Source organism: Lethenteron reissneri, chromosome 22 (assembly GCF_015708825.2).
Source record: "Lethenteron reissneri isolate LAM-NWPU_2019-01 chromosome 22, ASM1570882v1, whole genome shotgun sequence".
Classification (NCBI taxonomy): domain Eukaryota; kingdom Metazoa; phylum Chordata; class Hyperoartia; order Petromyzontiformes; family Petromyzontidae; genus Lethenteron; species Lethenteron reissneri.
Genome location: NC_083800.1, coordinates 194,974 through 207,699, shown reverse-complemented (window position 1 = coordinate 207,699; position 12,726 = coordinate 194,974). Strand labels below are relative to the sequence as shown.

The 12,726-nt window shown below is 49.4% G+C and overlaps 1 protein-coding gene across 1 annotated transcript in view; it reads left to right on the top strand.

Moving 5' to 3' along the window:
- The first annotated feature begins 3,182 nt into the window (after window positions 1-3,182).
- LOC133345439 (programmed cell death protein 4-like) overlaps window positions 3,183-12,726 on the top strand; it is a 34,885-nt gene continuing 25,341 nt past the window's right edge. Inside the window, exons 1-2 of the mRNA XM_061556171.1 lie at window positions 3,183-3,433; window positions 3,574-3,702. Coding sequence (XP_061412155.1) covers window positions 3,651-3,702 — 52 coding nt within the window. The 5' untranslated portion in view covers window positions 3,183-3,433; window positions 3,574-3,650. The remainder of the gene's footprint in view (window positions 3,434-3,573; window positions 3,703-12,726) is intronic.

Here is a 12,726-nt window from a genome sequence, read left to right as displayed (position 1 = left end):
CATGTGAATGCTATCGTCGCGGCCAGAAGGGACACGACGGTCGATGGGCTGTGAGGCTCAGGACGCGGGTGTCAACCAAGGAATGGAACGCGCCCCAGAGTCCCTCCGCGCCACCTCGGAGATGGAGCCATGAAATGAGGTCGTGTGCAGGCGCCGGGTGGATTGTTACCGGTTTCTACTTCTCTGGGCCTCATCATATCTGCCCAGCGCATTGCAGTGCCGTGTTACTGCTGCGACTGGGGCCACATCACGGCGTCGACGGAGGGCTCTGGACTGTGACACCCGGCAACCAAGCAGTCGTCGGCATTTAAGAGGCCTTGCTCTGCTGATGAACCCCAGATTAATCGATACCGGTCCAGAGTTTGGCCGATTAAACAAACACGTGCTGCAATAAAAACATACCCCCCCCCAGGCTGCTGATGCAAATGTCTTGTTGTTGTACTCCCACAATACACCAGGACAGCGCGTAACACGTGTTACCACAGCAAGGACGATCACGTGACAAGCCATTCATCAATCAGACATGCTCTACACACTGCTGGATGAAGGCCTTCATGAAAACGTTGGCAATTTTTGAATTACGTTGAACCATGGAAATTGTCAGCAGCGTTGGCAGCTTTTCGTGTTTCACTGCTTTGAACCAGTGGAAATTCCACATCCCTCTGGGTGAGCACGTCGTTCATTACGGTAATATCGTGAACTCCTGGCAGTTGCAGATATTGATTATACCTGCCCCCTTTGTCAAGGGAATTCTCTGGATATTTGGCCAATTTCAATGCCCAGGTTTGGTCTACAGTGGGAAAGGTGGAACCCCTCAGGACTATCGCCCGCCACGTCGCCTTCTGTGTATTTTAAGGGCAGTAATTAGTGAATGTCTTGATATTACACAGCATTCTCAACGCAGTACAGTATTACTAAATGTTCGTCAATCCTCTGCTGACGGCCTCCCATATCCGTAGCAACCCTCACGACCCTGCCACGCCATACTTCACCTCCCTGGCCACGTGGCCACTACTGTATGTTAAACTTCTTTCGCACCGTACGTAGCCAATCGTGCCCATCGGGGAGTGCGGGGTGAGGACAACAAACTAAACACAAAAATAAATTCGCCTTTTGGCGTCCTCTGGTCTAACACAGCTGAGACAAGGCCATGCAGAAGGCTGTCATTATGGTGTAGCCCAGTTTCAGAGGCAATGCGTGTACAGTATTATATATCAGAGCACGTGTATTGGCACGTTGTGCCACAACTATGTGGCTCGTGCCATGCGAGAGCTTCATCTATTTGGTGTTTGAACACCTTCACACCTCTCTACTCTTTGGTTCACGTCGCTATAAAATCAAACAAAACCCACGTGACTTTACCGAAATAACCAAAAAGTATGGATTTCTGCAGTCACGAAAGCTTCAAATCGAGGTCTTCACACCTTAGTGTTCTAAATGAACGCGTTTACAATTTAGAAGATGAAAACAACAGTTGGGTTGTCCTTTGGACGTACTCGCCCCCCACCATCGGAATGTGGAATTTCCACCCGAGTCTGGACTGCAGAGCTGAACCACCACCCCACGCCCCCTACAGCTGCCGCTGTTGTTATGGGCGAGAGGTGACGTCACCCTTCTGCCATTGGTTCCCCGCGGGACACGCCTCCCCCACCGCGGCTCCCGCTCAGCCAATAGCCGCGCGGTGTCTCCGATCACGTGGGCCCCCTTCCATGGGGCGTTTCATCGCGCGCTGTCGCTAGTCACGTGGTTAAGGAAGCGGGGAGGGGGGGTAGCGCCCAGGGTGGAGAACGGGGGGAGGGGCCGCGGGGGATTTGAGTGGGCGCGCGCTGCCTCCGGTCACGTGGGGCTGAGGGGGGGGGACAAAGACGAAGATCCCCCGTGTAGCCTCGGCAGGCTGTTGGGGCAAGTGCTGCTACTCGCTCCCCATGAAGGCTGGCACTGTGGCACACGAGGGGGTGGGTGGCCAGCACCACGCCCGGCCGCCTTTGTCTCCCCAGTGGCGATTTTTACGAATCGTACCAGGCGCTCGTTTGAGACCGAGTCGTAGTCGAGGAGCCTCAGGACCGATTCAGATCATCGTCATTGATGGTGGCCGTGAGCGCGAATCGAACTTGGGCGGCTTGGTTCGGAGCCTGCATTCAAGCCACGAACAGAAATGGATTCTAACGATTCCAATTAAAACGATTCGTGAGTCGATTCCTGTCTGTTGCGTCGCATGCAAAGTCGATTCACACCAACAACGTCGCTGTTGTGTTTGTGAATCTGTGAAAACTGTAACCAAACATCGCCACGTGAGTGTGTGAGGGATATTTAACTCCGTGCGTGTGACCTGCTGTGACGCGTAGACGAAGAGACATGGGGGCATTGACTATGAACATGAAGCCAAATCTGAAAAGTCCTCAAAGAATCACGGCGAGTGACATTGCGTCCCATCTCGCTGAGATGGAAGGAGGAACGCATCGACGAGAGAACGTACGCAGGGATTCTTATTCTTGGATCTTTCGGTAAAGTCACGTAGAAGGGAAATCATCAAATTATAAAAATAAAACAATTTTATTTTTATTTCCCTTCAACGTGACTTTACCGAAAGATCCAAGAATATGAATCCCTGCAGCCACGAAAGCTTGAAATCGAAATGTAACGCACGCAGGTTTGCATCCACGAGTGGGCTCGGGCAGGCCACGTGGCGGCGAGAAGGAGCGATGGTCGAGACTGGTAGCGGAGTGGCAGCTAAAGGTTGGCAAATGCGCCCGAGAAGACGTCCGTCGCAGAGATGGAGCGGCAGAGTGAGCTCGTGTGCTGGCAGGATTATGACATCGCTCGCTGGATCGTGAGAGATTGCGGCGGGGGATGGGTGGTGGCTTCATCCAGCAATGGATTGACCCTGTGGCTGCTGATTCCAAAGTACATTAAATACAGCGCCATAAATGTTTATGTACAAAACAATGGTAAACTTCTACATCGATCCATTGGTGGAATCGTTGCAATTGGATCGATTCTACGATCGTTTGGCATCCCTCTGCCCGGTAACTGTGACGCGAGGGGGGCGGGGCCCACGTGTCACCCACGCCCCGCCCCCTCGCCCCCGCCCCCTCGCCCCCGCCCCGCCCCTCACCCACGCCCCGCCCCCTCACCCCCGCTATATAAAAGGCGCCCCCCGCGTCCTCTCCACACAGTCCCTGGTCCTGCTTAGTTGTAGTTACTTTACCTCACAACCAACATTAAACTAACAAAACACAACATAACAAACATCAAACGCACACTTTTTTTCGCTTCACGCTGTCATTAATTGCAACCGAATCGTTGTAGATTCGAAATCTCGAACGTTTTTTTTAAAGTAATTATTTGTATTATCAACATCACCTCTTCTGCTGCTGCTGCTGTTATTGTTCCGAGGCGATTGAATAGGGAAAAAAAAGAGGCGCTCGCCACTGTAAGTTACTGAGGAAATCTTTGGGCAATTTATGTAATTACAATTAGTTGCGTGGGGCCGTGGAGAAGTCGTGTTGTTGTTGATGGTGGTGGTGTTGTTGATGGTGGTGGTGGTGCTGGTGCTGTGGCTTTGCTTTCCAGAGACTTCGTCTCCGTCTCTGTCCCCCTGGTCGTGGTGCGGCGCGAGGGGCATCGCCACCGCCGAGCCGAGCCGAGCCATGGCCGCCGAGACCCTGGAGGCCCGGCCCGCGGGCAGACTCGCCCCGGGAGGTGGGGGTCAAACACAACAACAACAACAACACAACCACAACAACAACAACCACAACCACACAAAGTGTCATACACAACGAGCGACGCGAGAATGAGCAACACGGACGCGTAGTGCATCATCATAGAGGGAGAGCCCGAGGGTGATTAACACGCAAAGCAGTCGACATAAAGCGACACAAGATGTGACACACACCACGGTGGAACGACATGGCGACACGGCTTTGTTACACTCGCCCCGGAAGATGGGCTGCTGATTTATGCATAAAAACACAACAATACATTAACACAACAACAACGTACTTGTGTAAACATAACGCCACTGCCATGCTGCATTGTGTACACAACAGTAACACGCCAAGTGGCGTAATAACACAATTCCAAAAGCACAACAAAGTAACAACGCTCGAGTGAGCTTGCCCGCGGACGCGCTCGCTCCGGGAGACGACCGGGGAGTGATTTGTGCGCGACGCGAGACCGCCGCCACAGTCGAGCAGGGATAGACTGAGCGAGTGCAGTACACAAGTCACACACAGGCTGAACAACAACAACAACAATAGCGTACACACGAGCAGTGGCGGTGACGTAAACAACAGCGCCACACATCCTCAACACTGCGTAACAACACTTCACCATGCACACAACAACACTACAGCAACACTACAGCACACACAACAACACTACAGCACACACACAGCAACACTACAGCACACAGCAACACTACAGCATGCACACAACAACACTGCACAGTAAACAACACTACAGCATGCACACAACAACACTACAGCACACAGCAACACTTCACCATGCACACAACAACATTGCACAGTAAACAACACTACAGCACACACAACAACACTACAGCACACACACAGCAACACTACAGCACACACACAACACTACAGCACACACACAACACTACAGCACACACACAACAACACTACAGCACACACACAACAACACTACAGCACACACAGCAACACTACAGCACACACACAACAACACTACAGCACACACACAACAACACTACAGCACACACACAACAACACTACAGCACACACACAACAACACTACAGCACACACACAGCAACACTACAGCACACACACAACAACACTACAGCACACACACACAACACTACAGCACACACACAACAACACTACAGCACACACACAGCAACACTACAGCACACACACAACACTACAGCACACACACACAACACTACAGCACACACACAACAACACTACAGCACACACACAACAACACTACAGCACACACAGCAACACTACAGCACACACACAACAACACTACAGCACACACACAACAACACTACAGCACACACACAACAACACTACAGCACACACACAACAACACTACAGCACACACACAACAACACTACAGCACACACACAGCAACACTACAGCACACACACAACAACACTACAGCATACACACACAACACTACAGCACACACACAGCAACACTACAGCAACACGACACTGCACCATATACGCAACACTACAGCATACACACACAATAACACTACAGCACGCACACAACAACACGACAGCACGCACACAGCAACACAACACAACACGACACTGCACCATATACGCAACACTACACTCTCCACAGTAAACAACACAATAGCGTCTACATAACGCCACGCCATTCCACAGCACTGCACATAAACAACACTACGCAGCACTGCACAATAAACAACACTACGCAGCACTGCACATAAACAACACTACGCAGCACTGCACAATAAACAACACTACGCAGCACTGCACAATAAACAACACTACGCAGCACTGCACAATAAACAACACTACGCAGCACTGCACATAAACAACACTACGCAGCACTACACAATAAACAACACTACGCAGCACTGCAAAATATACAACACAACGCAGCACTGCACAATAAACAACACTACGCAGCACTGCACAATAAACAACACAACGCAGCACTGCACAATAAACAACACGACGCAGCACGGCACAATAAACAACACTAGGCAGCACTGCACAATAAACAACACTACGCAGCACTGCACATAAACAACACTACGCAGCACTGCACATAAACAACACTACGCAGCACTGCACAATAAACAACACTACGCAGCACTGCACAATAAACAACACTACGCAGCACTGCACAATAAACAACACTACGCAGCACTGCACAATAAACAACACTACGCAGCACTGCACAATAAACAACACTACGCAGCACTGCACAATAAACAACACTACGCAGCACTGCACAATAAACAACACTGCGCAGCATTGCACAATAACCAACACTGCGCAGCACTGCACAATAAACAACACTACGCAGCACTGCGCAATAAACAACACTGCGCAGCACTGCACAATAAACAACACTGCGCAGCACGGCACAATAAACAACACTACGCAGCACTGCACAATAAACAACACTACGCAGCACTGCACAATAAACAACACTGCGCAGCACTGCACAATAAACACCACCCAGCGCAGCACGGCACAACAATCGACACAACGCAAACCACCACAACCCCGAACCACACACGAGTGTACAGTAACATACAACAGGCAAGCGCCTCAAGAGGACGGTACGGGGGAGACGCACGGACACAATGGGACTCTGTTGCGACGCAGTGATGTCATGCCACAGCATACGAGCTGACAACGTGGACACGACGTGGACACGACGGGGTGTAACACAGTGCGTCTGAGCTCGGCACGATAGCAGCCCTGTGACATAGCAGGCACGCAACAGCCTCGACAACTGCGGGGCGATAAGCGGTAGCACTGACGCGGTTACGGGACGACGACGCAGTGGGACAACGGCAGACACAGAACACTGCTGCAGGAACACGACAACTCACTCGGTAACCAGATGAGATTAGAGTTACAATGCAGCAACAGCAGCAGCAGCGAGACGCCCGGTAGCACTGTGTCAGCACGATACCAACTCGTAGCACAATTCGACACGGCGACACAATGCAGCTGAACGACAATACAATATTAGAACAAGTATCTGCTGTGAATTCGACGTTGCTTAACGCCGTGACCCCCTTTGCAAGTGGGGAAAGAAAACCCCCTTGATATTAATCGATTAAAAATCGTTAACAATGGCAAAGTACCGTATGCACAGTATTCTCTTAATACGCATTTTAACGCAAATCTTTGTTTTAAGATGCATTAAAATTACACGAGGATTAGTTGGGTATAACTTTCGAAGGCAATTTAACATTTTAAGCGAGTGCTTCAGGATTGGGGGTGAGCTGAATGCGGCTTGAGCCGTCACCGCGGCTCGCGATGTGCGCACTTTGGTGTCATCACGGCCCGCTTCGTCCGAACTTGTGCTACGATTTCGTGTTTGTGAAACGTTTGCACGCTTTTACATGTGTTGCCTGCGTGTGTGTGTGTGTTAGCTGCTGTGTATTTGAGTCGCTTCGCCTGTGTGGGTTGCTCGGACCGGTTCACCGAGGTCTCTCTCCCTTGTTATGCTGTACAGACGTGTAACGTCTCAACCTGCTCCCGTCGTCAGGCTGTATTTGAGTGCAACATTTCAGCCCGGTTCTGGAACTCAGTGGGATCGGCTTGGCCAGGATGTGTGGAAACTAACTCGTCAGTTTACATTTCAAGCGAGTTCCTGCTCAAATCGTAATCGAGGTCGTGCTCATTTCCTATCCCTAGCCCTATTCATAGCCCTGGTGGAAATGCCCGATTTTTATGGGTGAGGGCGAGTCTATGCACAGGACAACCCACTGTTCACGTCCGAACAAAGTGGTACTATTCTATCGACCCCGAAGGAAAGGATGATGGGCTGAGTCCAATCTCAGGATTTGACCTCGCAACCTTGGATGTCTGCGAGCGCTCGCCCCGTCGCAGGAGGCAGCAAGCCCCCCCGGGGGTAACCAGCCTGCGAGTCCGAGGGGGTGGAGGGGACGCGTGTCTGTGTGCGCGCGTGTGTGTGTGCAAAACAACAACAACAAAGGGGCCGAGCCTGACGCAAGGCCTGGCTGCCCCCTCGCGGCCCAGTTGTTTACGGGAGACGTCACTCGCCCGCCCCTCGGTGTGGTGGAGGGGTGGAGGGGGGTGAGCTGCGTAGGCATGGGGGGCCCAGCGTGCCGGAGCGCGCGGGGCCTGCTGACAATGACACGTATTTACTTACTAGGCAGGACGGCCCCAGCCTTCGGGCGCCTATTGAGGAGCAGGGTAAACTGGGGGTGCTGCTGGACCGCGCGAGGCAGCAGTGTTTGCTTGGTGTGGGTAGGAGGACACCGGGGCACCAATCGGTGTACGAGTGGATCTCTCGCCAGCGTCTGCGCACCGCGGCGGTCCCGCCAACGCTGGCGGGCGGTCGTGCACAAATAGCGTTGCACTAAATCAGTCGCCCAGAGCCTCACCCCACCGCTAATCCGATCCCCTACTACACCCATAATATCCTGTAACCCCCTCGCCTAATACTTAACCCCCTAAATATGTTTATAACTCCATCCCCTAACTCTCTAACCTCGTCCCTTAACCCGATTCCTTACCGAATCTCTAACCTAACCCCCTAACTCCATAACCTTGTCCAGAAACTATCCCCAACCCTAACCAGATATCCCTAACACAAACCGCCATCCCCTTCTATCCGCTAAATCCAACCCAGTCTGTCCCTTTGTGCCCTCCACGTGTTTATATCTACGCAAGCACGAACACACACGAACACACACGCACGCACAGTCAGTTGGATCCGGTTCGAGTCGCTGTGCGTGAGCTGCTGCTGGCTTCTAACGAGCACGGTGATTACTTTGCCCTATTTACAAACATTTTGTTAATACCACCCTGAGCAAGGACAGTTTTAAATATGGTTCTATACGTGCAGATTTTACTACTTAAATCATATTGACCTAACACCGCTTCACCGTATCTCGATCAAGATAACAAACCATGTTTGTCGTTCTGCTTATAGCCCTGGAACCAAAAGCAGAACTTCTAGCAAATGACAATAAAATAGCTGTACAAATCCCCTCCTCTCAGAAACTCGAGTTGGTGTGTTTGTAAGGTGCATAACCTTGGCCTCGAGATGGGGGGTGATCTTGCCTGGGACGGTAGCTGACAGACGGCTTTTTTCACGTAAATTCTTACCACACGCTGATTGTTTCGTTGAAAGATGTTCGTCTTTGTCACTGTAATCGTCATCATAATTGTAAGATTGATGCATTTAGAGATGTATTTATTATTATATACTACTGCTACGCCAGGTCACTTGCATAAACGTGAAACACAGAATGCACCTGAGCGGTTTGGATCTCGACAGCTAAGCAGGTTCGAGCCTGCGCAGCGTTCACCTGAGCAGCGACCTTTCATCAAACACATGCCGCCACGGGCTGCTGTTGCTGCAGGACTAAATGTCAGCAACCAGATGCATTGTTGCGCTGTACAGTACTTCTATGCTCTCGTGTCTCTGCTTCCTGCTTTCAACCCATGCTGACCAGGGTGGTGAAGTATAGCCACCTTAACCCCCACGATCCTCATGGAATGGGGATTAGCCCCCAGGCAGCAGTTGATGTCCAATACAGCTCTTCATGGACACGTGCCGCTGCTGATGTATCGAAATATGTTCATCATGCTCGATTATTGATACAATGAATGGTGCATTATCATGCTATTGATCTGTCAAAGATGTGCATTATTCATTCCACTTGCAACTCGATAACTAAACGTAGTACTGTGGCGTGTGTTTGTGCACCGTGCTGGTCGCGACACGGCAGAGGCCGTTTCGTGTTGGATAAGAATTTGCCTGCGATGGTGATTGTTGGACGTGTCGAGACGTCTCTCTGTTGCCGTTGTTGGGTTTTGTGGGCTGCCCATGGCCCCCGCCACGCAAAGAACTTGAGATCACTGGGCCCTGCAGGAGCCCCCTGTCGCTCGAGATAACAGGGATTGGTTTGAGCGTAACAGTTCTGAGTAGCTGGCAAATGGGCTGACGTGGGTGGGGGAGCGGGGGTGCGCACGACGCCGGCTGCACCAATAGGAGGATGGGCTCTGAGCGATGTTTACCAGCCCGCTCACGAGTCTAATAAGGATCGATTCCTGAACTCAAACTAGATTGGATTCCTGAATCGATTCTTTGAATTATTTTGTACTGTCTTACGTGGATTGTACTTTTGTTTTTTTTGGCAATCTACCGTCGTGTGCTGTATAATTAGTCTTCGCCGTTTGTCTTAAACTCTGTCTCATTTGTACTATTTTTTGTTGAGACCCTCTGTGCTGTTACATTTTATCATGTAACAGTACAGAGGGTATTTTAATACTTCCACCTCTTGTGTGTATTCCCATCTCCAGCACCTTGCCTGCACCGTCTTCCTCGTTTGTACCATCTGATTAAATCTTTGTGCCCATTAGCCTAAGGAAACATTTGAAAAAACAGTCAAACCTCACACCAAATTGAATGCACGAGTCCAGACTTGCCCATTGTTTACTAGGCCCGTGTGGTGCCTGTTCGGGTTCCGTGCTGCGTGGGGAGGGAAGGGCGGAGGCACAGGGAGGAGGAGGCGTGTGGAGCCTGATGCTTGTGGAATCCTCCACAAAAGCACTGCTTCGTGTAAGGGGGGTGAGCAGTCGACAGGCTTTGTATCCCCTGCCGTTCACGGTGTTTACCAGAATTATTAGTTCCCATTGCGAGGTTCCACGGTGAATGATGGTGTTATTGTCCCAATCCTGCACTGGTTGGTTGTGACGAGTTTTACTTGCACAGGATCGCTGTGTGGTTGCGTAATGTTGATGTAAACAATATTGGGCGTAGCATTGGCATGCACCATAGAAACCCAGCAATGCTGAAGTAGCAGTATTGGTAATTATCAACAACTACTTAATGGTACTCTCTGGTTCTTTCGGTAAAGTCACGTAGATAGAAACAATAACGAAAGAGAACACGACGTTTCGGTCGCAACACAAGCGGCCGTCACCTTATTATTTTCTATCTACGTGACTTTACCGAAAGAACCAGAGTATGAATTCCTGCAGTCACGAAAGCTTCAAATCAAGATACTTAATGGTAGTTAGTAATAGTGTAGTATGTCTACTCAGGAAATCCTACCTGAGTCATTAACACTTTTTCAGGAGGGTGCTGCTACATTATGTTTTGCCACTTCCATTAACGGTGACATTTTGGCTTCGAGTGTGAGTTATTGATTGGACTTGGTTATCGAAAATTTGATGATATTGGATATCGTCGTAGACAAAATCAAATACTGATGTAAGAGTGTAGAAAACGTCAGTCATGATTACTGTTGTTACATTGTTTTTATAGCGTTATTTTGTTGATTTCGAAAACATATGGGTAATCTAAATTGTATTATGGTTGTTATTGTTTGACTTGCATCGCACTGCGATTTTTGCACACAGCGGTGTTTTTTATTGGAAGATTTGCTGCTTTATCCAGGATGTTTCTGTTGCACGTCGTCGCTTTAAGATGTTCTCCGTTCGTATTTAGTTTGTTGCAGTTGCACCCGACTCAAGAGCCGCATGGCTCACAAGGCTCTACGTAATACTCTTAGGTTTTTTAGGTAAAGTCACGTAGGTAAAAATAAATAATACAAATAATAATATTAATAAAATAATAAATCACGACGTTTCGGAGGCAACACAAGTCTCCGTCATCAGGTGGGACCGTCACAGCTAAATTTACTGTATTAGGCTTCAAATCTAGAACTATACCTAATACATGAAACTTGAAAACTTGATGTGGCTGGAGAGCTACAAGAGATGGCATGCTCACATCGGGTTTGAAGTTCACCTGAGCTGACCTAATCATTTTTGTGATATTACGCTGGCAGTGGTGCATACGCACAAACAACAAAAAAACTCAACATGTCCGTCAATACCACTTCCCTATATAGAAAATAAACATGCCATATGCCCCGTTTCATTTTGGGAGGAAATTATCATAAGTGGTTTTGCTTCTTCTCGGGGTCAGCTGCTTGGATTTTCTTTCCACGTTCCTCTATTCTTTGCTCCGTCTCTCGTCACATCTGCTGTGCTCATCTCCCACCACATCCTTAGCTGGATCTTCTTGAGCCAATTAAAGTTAAAGCTCTTCCAAAGTCCTGGGTCTGATGCCTCGGTGTCATGTATAGTGGAGAACTGACTCTGCTGGCCCAGGAACAGGGGACAGCACCGAAGCGCAGGTCCATGTGTTCATTCCCACACCGCATCTCCCTGCCTCCGCGTGCCCCCCCAGGTTACGGAGGCTACGATACATAAAAATAACATGTCCACACCTCCCTTCAACCACGGTGTCAGGCATTTTTTTCATGTTGGAAATCAGTGTTTTGTGTGAGTGAGGTATGTGTTTCATGTGTATTTTATCAACGCAACGTGGCCGAACTGTAACCGTGTCGCAGCCTGCGGCCCCCCCCCCCCCCCCCCCCCCCCCCCACCGTTGTATTGAGAACCATTACCCTAACCACTAATCCCATCTTCCCTTGCTCTTTGTAGTTGGTGGTTTTGGGGGTCAAAAAGTGATCTTTCAAAGTTACTTTTGAACATAGTTTAATATCTACTTGAGTTAAGTCGACTAATCAAATTTAAGAGTGTGTTTTGTAGTTTTCCATCGTCTGTTTTTAAACACTGATGGAGCGGTGGCGCAGTGGTTTGGCACACTGCGTTATGATCCCAGCCGCCTGAGTTTGATTACTGGCTATGCCGAACAACATTGGCGAGTAATACGTTAATCTGTCCCTGCACCTTACCCCCTATTTCTCTCTCCACATGTTGATGTATGGCCAATGTAATCAACAATACATAATTTTCTATGGGACCGTGGCCCAGAATTGTTACGATTTGTCAAAATAGTGACATGACAGACCGTTACTTGACCTGCATGTACAACACAAATTAAACAAATGAGTAAATTTTTACATCGAATTATGACCTTGAATTCTGATCATGTATCGAATCGGTAAAGTGAATTGTTACAAGTCTGCAAATGGTACAGGTGAAACAAATAGGAGTCGTTTATTTTTGGATTGAATCC